This window comes from Thrips palmi, unplaced genomic scaffold, assembly GCF_012932325.1.
Source record: "Thrips palmi isolate BJ-2018 unplaced genomic scaffold, TpBJ-2018v1 HiC_scaffold_15, whole genome shotgun sequence".
Taxonomy (NCBI): domain Eukaryota; kingdom Metazoa; phylum Arthropoda; class Insecta; order Thysanoptera; family Thripidae; genus Thrips; species Thrips palmi.
In genome coordinates, this window is record NW_023144624.1 from 5,549,510 (window position 1) to 5,559,682 (window position 10,173).

The following is a 10,173-nucleotide window of genomic DNA, read 5'->3' on the forward strand; positions in this document are numbered from 1 at the left end:
TGGCTCGCTGGACCACCCCTCCGCGCGATTTCTCATCCGCATTTTTCACGCCCACCGAGGCTTCCTTCCTGGCCGCGCAAGACGCATCGGTACCGAGGGGAGGGGGTGGGTCAAATGGCACGGAATGAAGACCAGGGCTGTCAGGACGCCGGGGAGGAGCCCGCCTTGCGTTTCACAAGCCGGCTGCCGCGCAAAGGCAGCCCTCATGTGTGAAATCGCCCTTATTATTATTGTATTTCCGTTGCTCCAGAAGAAATAACTTTATAACGGCGAGCCGCACGGGGCGAATAAACAAACAAAGCAGGCTTTCCCTGAAAAGGCTGTTGCCCAAGAGTCTTTTGATATCAGAGAATGGAGGCCAATCTTTTACGCGACGCCGCGACCGCGCCGCCGTCCGGTTGGATAAGCCGCGCCAGCGGCGCAGCACGTGTATTTATTGCTCATTTTGCGGCCGGAGCGCGCTGCCATGGCGACTCGGCACGGCTCAACATTCTCCGGAGTTTCGAAAAGAAAAATCAAAAAACAGGGCGGCGGGTTTGTCCGAAACAAGATTCTTTTTCTCACTGCACGCCGCCTCTCAAAAAATTTGTCACCGCATTCGCGACTGACAAAAGACCGGCAGCGAGGGCGAGGGGCCACTGCCGCTCGGCAGCATCAGATAATAATGCAGTGAGGCAGTGAAGCCACGCAAGTCCGCCGGCCGGCGAGGCGGTTACGGCCAGAGACACGCAGCGCAGCAGCGCAGGCAGCGCCGTGCAGCCAAGCCGTCTGGCTGGTCAGTGATGCCAACTCCACGCGTGTTCAGGATGCACATGAGTACCGGCGAGGCCCCGCCTCAGTCCCGCCGGCAAGGCCACGGGTACACCGCAAAAAAAAGGGACCGCTCCGGTCGGCTGTCAAACAATTAGTCCGTCTTTACCGCCCTGGGAGGGAAGTCCATGGGAGCAACACCGATCGATGCGACTGATTTGTTTATGATCGACTGTTTGCAGCAGGTGAAACAAAAGTGAAAACATGAAATGCCAGCAAACGTGCTTGAGTTGAGGTTAGGCCGGGTGACGGACAGCCCCGGGCAGCGGTCGCGGGAGACGAGCCTTACCGGTTGGACGTGGCGGCCGCGCGCTGGATCGAGATTCGGCTTGCTATCAGAGGGCGGAGGCACCGGACGCGGCGTGCCGCGGCGTGCAACGGCGGCGGGTAGCAGGCGGTGAGTGCGCGCCGCGGCGGTTGGCAAGAACAAGGCGGTGGAACGACGCTAGCGCCCCTAGCGGCGCGGCGGCGAACGTCGCGCCACGCCCGGCCTGGGGCCCCCCAGGGCACATAAGGTGGAGCTGTGTGTCTCCTCCTGAGGCTGGAGCTGAGATGGCATCGCCTTCGCGGAATTGGAACCCCTGGCGGACCGCGTCCGGACGCCCCCGCGCCGCTCAGGGCCGCCCAGGGCCCGGCAGCGCCGTGCGTGGGAGCGAGATGGCCGCGACGGTCTCGCACGCACCCTGGGGCCGTGTGGCACTCCGGGCGTTATATGGCCAGGGACGAGCCAACGCAGCAGTGACTGGGTAGCTACTTTCCCTTTTCCCTCGCAGAAAGGGGCAGCACGACGCAAACAGGAGGCCTGGGCAACCCTTTGCAGAGGGGTCAATGGGATTATGCAAATCACAGAGGCAACAGCCGGTGCACAGAAACTGGATGATACACAACACAGATCTGGGGGACAAATTGCCTGGAAGGTGTTGGATGCGTACACTACAAAACTCCCGTGGCAAACCTAAGATCAAACGCGGTTTTGAAGAAAATGACGTCAATTAGCACGCTGGCGACGTCACCTTTCCCCACCACTCGCACTGACAGGCGAGGGAAGGCGAGGCCCTTGTTTCCGCCCTTTCCCTTCCTACCTCGGCCTTACCAACTCCTGCACGCCAATTCCTTATTCAGGCTCGCCAACTGTCGGAGGGCGTAGGACCACCGGCCTTGTGCGTCGCTGCCTCGCGCCAGACTCCACCTGACGGCCCGACTCCAACGCAGCAGAGCTGGGAGCCGAAAACAAAAGCAGGACTAGGTTGGCAGCACTGCGGGGAAAATTAGTCCCGGCAATAAAGCACCGCGGGATTAGAAACAGGAAACGCCCCCACCTGTGGGCTGTCTCTCTCGCACCCTTGACCGACGCGCCATGAGTGCGAGAGAGACAGCGTGCCGAAACCAGCCGGCTGGGCCTAGCACGGGCACTTCAAAGGGCGGCGCAGCTTGCTGCGAAGCCTGTGACGTCACCAGAGCGGCACAGGCACAAGTCCGCACGGCGAGAGAACCCTTGGTTACGGTGGCTGGCTCAGCAGGGCTGCGAATCCACCGAGAGGAAGACCGACTGATGTACACCGGCCCGAAGGACACAACCTGCTTGTTGGAACAAGGTGGGGCCTGGGGTTGGTGTGCGTACCGACCTGCCAGGCATCCTCGATACTATGCAGGCTGCATCGGCGCTGGGTTTGTGGACACACTGCACGCACAGAAGCACGAAGCCTGGCCGCTCACCTGGCCGGCCGGGCGGCCAGGAGAGTGGCACGGCACGGCAGGTCCTTCCTCAGCCTGGAGCGCTCGACGACTGACTCGCTCGCTCGCCCGCCGGGGCAGCCACACCTCTCTCTGTCGCACTGTCTTTCGGCCGCGGACGGCCGAGCGCGGCGTGGCGTGGCCAAAGCGCGCGCTGCTCGCGGGTTCGAACGGGGTCGCGAGGGGTGGCGCGGCGTCGACGCGGTCCTCGGCACCTCCGCGACGGCGCCCCTGCCGGAGGCGACGCCCTCCTTCCGGCGTGTCGTCGTCATGGCGACTGCCGAGATTTGTTTTTGAGGGAGACCCCGAGATGTGCTCCCTCTCCGTCCCGCGAGGACGCCAGAGGGAGACGGAGCACCGGGCCGGGGGGTGGGGGGCGGCGGGGGGATTACCGTTGCAACATTTTGGTTGTAATGCCCTCGTTGAGCACTCAAGTGCCAGTGCCTGGGATCGTAACAAGGGGTGTAGCGAAGGGGTGTAGCGAAGGGGTGGAGAAGGGGTGGAGGGTGGAGCTCGAGCCGCGTGGGGGTGACATTCTGCAGCGCGGAGCCGCGGACTGGCCGAGTGGGTCCCCAGCGGAAACCGACTGCATTTTTATTTTCGCTGCTTTTTGCTGGTCGAGCCACATCTAGCCAATGATCTCGGGGACGCCGGCGGCTTCGCTGCCAGTGCACTGCCAGTGCCCTCACCGCCGCGCTAGGCGCAGTGTGTGGCGCCGAGGCCGCGGGGCGGCGCGGCGCGGCCGGGAGGGTATTTTAATATCAGCAACATTGTGTACTACCACTGCTTTGCACGGCTGCAGCCCGAACCCCTTTATCTGCGAGTGCCACAAGCTGTTAGTCCTCGTTTGCCGGGGAGCACATTTACCTGTCAAGATAACACGGCGCTCGACAGCGCGGGCCCCGCGAGCCTTGGGAACTAACAAGGCAGATTACTCGAGGCGTCTCACACACGAACACACACACACACACACACACGCAGGGGGATCAATATAAGAAAAGGCCGAGAGCGGCAGTCAGATGCACCCCGCGGCGTCCAACACGCGGATGCATGTGGAGACAGCACCTCGGCATTCCGAGACGCGGAGAAATTCGGAGCGTACCCGGAAAGCAAAGCCACCCGCGCGGCGTGGCCAAAGGCAGATGACCCTTCCCCTCATTTGTATACGGTGTGTACAGTGCACCAGTCCAAACACGGGGCCACCCTTTGGCTTGATTGTGTGGAGGGCTCCACCCTGTATGGTAATAGCGGGGCCGCACTTTCTCCCTACACTGCATGGAATCCATCCTTTTTTTTTTGCTCGTCTTCCCGACGGGCCAAGGGAGCTAGAGGGCCGGCCGTGCATATCGTTTCCCTTGCCGCTTGACCTACTTTCCAGCACTGCAGTGTGGCAGACGGCCAGCTTTCCGAGAACGGCAGAGAACGGCCCGGAACGGCCGCCCCCACGACCAGCCTCCAATCGCGTTGTAAACGGGCCGCTCGCCGCTCCCGCGTGAATCGCCGTGTCCGGCACATGTTGGGGCACGGCACTGTGCGAAACGCTACACAGCTTCGTTTAGAAACTGAAGAAAAAAAGGCGATCAGGGAAAAAAAAAAAGAAACGGCGAAAATGTCGCGCGGTCGGCGTCAGGGTAATCAAGCGGCCGCAGACTTTATTCCGAGAAACCCTCCCTGCGAGTCGCAGCCAGACTCAGACCGCCAACATGGCGACGCGGCAACAAAGTTTCATGTAAACGTTCTCACGCGGACAGATATGATTTCGAGGGGCTTTGCATAATCAACTTTATACACAGAGTCGCCGAAGAGGCGGTCGCCGGCCCGGCCGTGGAGGGGACGGCTTGTCGCCAGAGACCACCGGGACGGGTTGCCGCCATTAGCGAAAAAAGATGTTTGATCTGCGGAGCGTGTGAAGGGCAACACCCTTGCACCGCCGAAGCGGTCAACATCAAACAACGCTAATTGGTGGCAGCTTCGCCCTGTTTTCTTTGTGTCTTTCTTTCGCGTTTGCTTTTTTCAAAGTTTTTTTTTATCGATTTGACGGCGTACGAAACAAATGGCAGCAGCAGTGCACCCGAAGGTGAAAGGGGTGAGGTGATGGTCGTGCAGCATGGCGGCGGCAGCGCGCAACCCCTGCCAACCCCACGGGGCGAAAACAAGAACAACAACAACAACCCTGGGTGGTTTTATCGCGCGCTGGAACTGCGACTGACTATAAACGCTGTGTGTCGTTCCCTCTGTCATATTGATCATACAGCGCAGCACTTTGGCCTGATGAAGCCGGCGCCGCCATCTTGGGCTCCGTCACGCGTGCGGGGCTGCAGGGCCACTGGGATGCAGGGCTGCAGAGCCGCAGGGCCCAGCGAAAACAGAGACGGAATGTAAATGACCGTGCAGCAGATTGGCTGAGAGAGGCGGTCGGGCTCACCCCTCCGAGGGGAAGGGAAGGGCCATCCCATTACTGGCACTCGGTGCAGCGATGCGCGGCGCCTTCGATTACTCGATTGCGCCTTCGAGTATCCCGGCGGCCAATCACGATAATGCGCTGACCTCCGAGCCGGAGGCGGGGGACTGCGGGCTGGTGCAGCAGACAGGGGCGTGTGGGGAGGAGAGAGCGATGCCGATTTCGTTTATCATAATGTGTAAATATTGTTTGGACATGGACATGTAAAGCAGTGCTTTGCACACTCTCACCCAGAGAAAAATGATGTCTCGATTTAAGCTGCGAAACGACTGCAATCGACATGGGTGAACCACATTTGCCGGCCAGAATCAAATCTCCAAATGTTTCATGCCTTACCAAAGAAATTATTCAACGACGAGTTGTTCCTACACCCATAGCCTAGCTCCTAGGTGTATGTGCAAAACTCAAAGGTATTCAACTGGGCAACGACACAACCCGAGGTTGCAGAAACCACCCATTTAGAATCCATTCAACTTGCCAGAGCCAAAGTGCTGCCAACCTTTTCTTCGACCATGAAATACAAAGTTAACCTAACCTGAAGGAACGTCGGATTAAAACGTCACGAGAATAAACACAGCCGACACGTTCACACGGAACGTTGTCGCGCTGGCACGGTGCCACGACTTCTTGTCGCACACACGGCGGCAAGGGCGGAGTTGTCTTGCCCACCGCGCGCCGCGGCACCGCCCCCCAGGAGGGAGACAAAGACAACTATCTGAAGCAATGAACAACATTTTACCGCAGCCGGTTGTGAGTTCGATTTCTCAAGAGCAAAAGCGAGAGTGCATGAGCTGGCACCGAGCGGGCCACCGCTATGGGCGCGCCGCCGCGCCGCCGACGCCGAGCCTGCAAATGGCGGCGAGGGCAGCCCGGCGCAGCTGTGGCGTCCAAACTCACACGTTTCGGTCTAAAATCCGATTCAAATCACAGAAAACTTGCCGAGATTGAAGTGGATGTCGTGTGTAGATCACATAACATTCCTCTCGGCCCAAAATACCACAGAAACAAGCGGTACAAACTTTTTGTTCTGAAGAACCAAACATTTTTCGGCTGTCTGCCGCTGCGCGGCAAAGTCTTGCTGTTTATTTGAGGCACTCGTGCTCTCTCACTCACCTGGCAGGCTTCCCGCGGGGAACGGTGACAGTCGCGGCACTTTCCAAGATGGCGGCCACATCCAGGCGTCTTGAACGCCAGCCACATATGCCCCTCCAATCAACAGGTACTCCTCACGGGGGGGCACTGTCTCCTCCACTGGCACGCCACTGGCGCACACACACTCTCGCACACACGCTTGGCTTGAGACTCTTGTCGTCTCCACGAATCACGCGAGCAGCACTGTATCACTATCACTTTTCCACTCAGACACACACGTAACACATTCGAAGCACTGTTATCACTTTCTTCAGAGGCAAACGAAAACAAAACCAAGCGACTACTGGCTTGAAAACTGCAGAGAAACGCAACACGCGCGGATTGGCAACAGAAAAAAGTAAACAACAGCTTAAGCTTATGCACTCCCTACGAGGCCAACCAAATCAACAGAATAAAACAAAGCACAGTCAAGCTCACAACGAAATCACTTGAGCCCACTCACAAACACACACGAGCACACACGCACGCACGCTCAACACGCACTCACGCGGACGCACTGTCGGCACGGGGGCGGTCGCGGCGCGGTCGCGGCGGAGACCTGAACGCACGACGCGGGGGTGACTTTCCGGCGGCGGCCGACGCGGCGCGCTCCGTCCACGCCGACGGGGTTGACGAGACTGTGACGAGGATCACGTGGACGCAGCCTGCGGTCAGGTACGCACTCCCTCACTCCCCGCGATGTCACACTCATGAGCAACGGGGGAAAACTTACTTTGACTGACTTGCGAAGCAGAAGGGAACCGCCTCGGTTTTCGCTATAAAAGAATAACTACCGAATGACGACGGGAAGTAGAGGGGGAGCGGCCGCGCCGCGCGAAGGAGGACGAGGAGGACAGAGAGAACGGCCAGAAGGGTGGACGGGGGAGGAGGTGGGGGAGGCGGGAGTGGAGGGGGCAGCCTAGAGCCCCGCGCCGCCGCGCCCCGCCGAGGTGAAGACGGCCACCGCCAAGCCTCGCCAGCCGCGGGGCGCTGCACCTCGGCGATGACAGCTGGAGAGGAAGAAGCGGGATGCACTGCACACAATGGAGTGAGCGGCCGACGGGGATGTGGGTGGCGGGGCCCGCGAGGTAGAGCAACAAGCTGCGGAAAGAAGAAGAAGAAGAAGAAGAAGAAGAAGAAGAAGAAGAAGAAGAAGAAGAAGAAGAAGAAGAAGAAGAAGAAGAAGAAGAAGAAGAAGAAGAAGAAGAGAACAACAAGAAGCGTTAGGCCCTGCAGACAGAGTGGCACCAGGTCCCCGTCGACTGGCGTGGTTCCCGCGGAGCGCTGCCCGTGTCCGACCTAGCCCACGGCGTCGACGGCGTCCTCGCGGCGTCCGCGGCGCGGCCGGCGGCGGCGTCGGCGCGGCGGTGACGTCGGCGTCGACGTCTGCGCGCGAGTTTTGACGTCTAACGAGGACGGCGGCAAGGAAACGAGTGGCTGCGAGGCCCGGCTGCAAGGCGCACACGTGGAAGGGGCGGTCCTTGCCGGCGGGTGGAGCTGTGCCGTGGCCGGGCTGGGCGGCCGGGCCGGCGCAGCGCGCGGTACATCTTAGGTTATGGGCTCCGTGCATTGGAAGATACGCCATCAACCATGGCGATTGTAAAAGTTTTAGGGACACTTTGCCTCTCTTTATACCGAAGAACGGACGGACGGACGTTCCCCCAATCGTAAACGTGGAGCCGGCCGCCCCGGCCGTGGGTGCGAGAGAGACGGGGCGAGCCGCCGGCACAGGGAGGCGGACGGGGAAGAGAAGGAGAGAGCGAGAAGGGGGTGGGGGTGGGGGCGCACCTTCACACGCACACAGTACACCGGTCTGACGTGTGTGTGAGTGATGTGAGTGCAGAGAGGTGAAGGACAAGTGTGGAGGGGAGCGGAGCAAAGCGGAGAAGAGAGAGAGAGAGAAGGGAGACTGCGCGCTGGGGGTTGGCGTGGCCGGGCGTGGCCGTGGGGGTAGGTTCTTGATCAGCCAGGGGTTGCAGCGCGGCCGCCAGAGGTCGCTGGCGGTCGAGCCGCTCGGCCCGCTTAATTAGAGCAATGTTTACTCCACTCTCGCTCTCGAGGAGGGCGAGGACGGGCATTACCTCGACCCTCCGGACGGGGGCCTCCGGATGGCGAAGGTGTTTGCTCGCAGACGCCCCGCAGACCCTCGAGAACCGCTGCTCGCCGGTCTCGTCCTTCTCTTCTTCTTTCCTTGTGAAGGGCGCCTGGACACAAACGGTCTGAATACGTAACGGAAAAACAGGGACTCCACTGACTACCACCGACATTGCTTTTGTGTCGGTGAAAGCGAAGACCGTCGTCACCGGGCCAAGCATCGGTTCACCACTCTGTCTCTCTTACAGCCCTACGAGACGGGACGCTGTATGAGTGCGACAGACACACGGTGACAGAATGATCATCCGTAATGCGACAGGCACCCCGGGCAGTGCGGTGGCCATGGAGCGAACGGAGAACGGCCAATATTATTTCCTCCCAACGGAATGAACCCTTGCACCCAAGTCTCCATCGAACGGGAGCCTGAAAATGTCGTCCGCAAATCTTTGACGTTTTCATCATCCATACGAAACTTCTTTTACGAATCAAACTAAGAATAAGACTTCTTTCCTCTGCAGTATTTTATATTTTGAAAATGTAGCTCTGTCTTCAAATGTGAGCAAAAAAAAAAATCAATGTTTTTTTGGTTTTGCGAATTTCAAATTTTCCTTGTAAAAGGCTTGGGAGCGCAGCGTTGGTTCTTTCTGCAGCCGAGTCCGCGTCGCTACTCCCCGCGGCAGAAACTGCGACGCATGGCGCGAAAGATGATGATAGTGTCCTCAAAAACGGCCGACGCGCCCTCTGGAGGGAGAAGCGGGAACCCCGTCCAGGACGTCGTCCAGGACGTCCAGGAGGAAGGCTCTTCCATAAAAGTCATCGCGAGACGAGGGTTCGATGCGAGCAGACGATGCCACCCTCCGCAGCGAACTCTAGCGCCGACTCCCGGAACTATCACAGTGCCAAGACGTTCAAAGGAATGCGTGTGTGTGAGTGTGTGTTTGGTGATGACCTTCCATGCGGGATATACCCCGCGCTCCGAGGTCATTAACTATTGTGTGATGGCGGAGATACCCCGTGCACACGCACACACACACGCGCGCGCGCGGCCGGCCAGGAAGGAAGGCCCCTTTTATTCGCACACACGCACACAGACGCGCCTCTCGCAAAGACACACGCGCGCGGTCCTGCATTAAGCCGTCCGCATCGGCGTGCACGCAGTCGACCCCTGCATGTCTGTCCCGGCGGAGCGCCTGGCGGGTAGGCAGGCCCGCAACACTCCCCAGCGTAACAGGCCGGCCTACCCTGGGCGTTTCCAAGCGTTTTCGAGGTTGCGTGGCACAGGGTCGTTGACGTGGGTTGAGAAGCTTCTGAGGATGACTTCCTTTCGCCGTTTAGGCGGTACTACGGCCCTGAGGCCCGCAGTGGGCAGGCTACGTTGGACCACAGTGACACTGAGGGTAGGCAACCCGGCGTACAATCGGTCTCTCCGACGGACTGATCCCACTGGAGTAGACATTCCAGGCGCTTGGTTTGCTCGTGAACGTGCCGCCTGTGTTGTAGTCTGCACGACTGCCCTTGCCCCCCTCCCCTCCCCTTTTTTCTCGACCGTGGACTGCGGGGCCCCAATCCAGCGTGTTGTACAAAATGATATTCTTTACGAGCGTGCGTGAGTCAGCGACCAATCAGCAGCGTGCGTCTGTCTCAGCCGCGCGTCGCCGAGTCCACGGCCACGTACTATTGACTTTTTTTTAAAGCAAAAATGAAGACTGGTATTTTTTGTTTCTATAACTAACGTGAGTTGGTTGGTTTTTTTCTGTGGCACTGTGGTGTTTGACGCAGAGCAATCAAAAAATTTGACGTAGCGTTTTCTTGGATGCACCGGGATACCTGGGCCTGCACGTACAGTTTCCGTCGCTCCACTCCTCGTACGTCATTGTGCGCTCAGAAATGCAAAAGAACCAGCTAAATTGGCACTGAACCGATCAAAGCTCTACATGGCAATA

The 10,173-nt window shown here is 59.2% G+C and overlaps 1 protein-coding gene across 1 annotated transcript in view; it reads right to left on the bottom strand.

Annotated features, from left to right (window-relative positions):
* Positions 1–7,010, bottom strand: part of LOC117641111 — a 192,144-nt gene extending 185,134 nt beyond the window's left edge. Inside the window, exon 1 of the mRNA XM_034378224.1 lies at positions 6,119–7,010. Coding sequence (XP_034234115.1) covers positions 6,119–6,205 — 87 coding nt within the window. The 5' untranslated portion in view covers positions 6,206–7,010. The remainder of the gene's footprint in view (positions 1–6,118) is intronic.
* Positions 7,011–10,173: the final 3,163 nt, after the last annotated feature.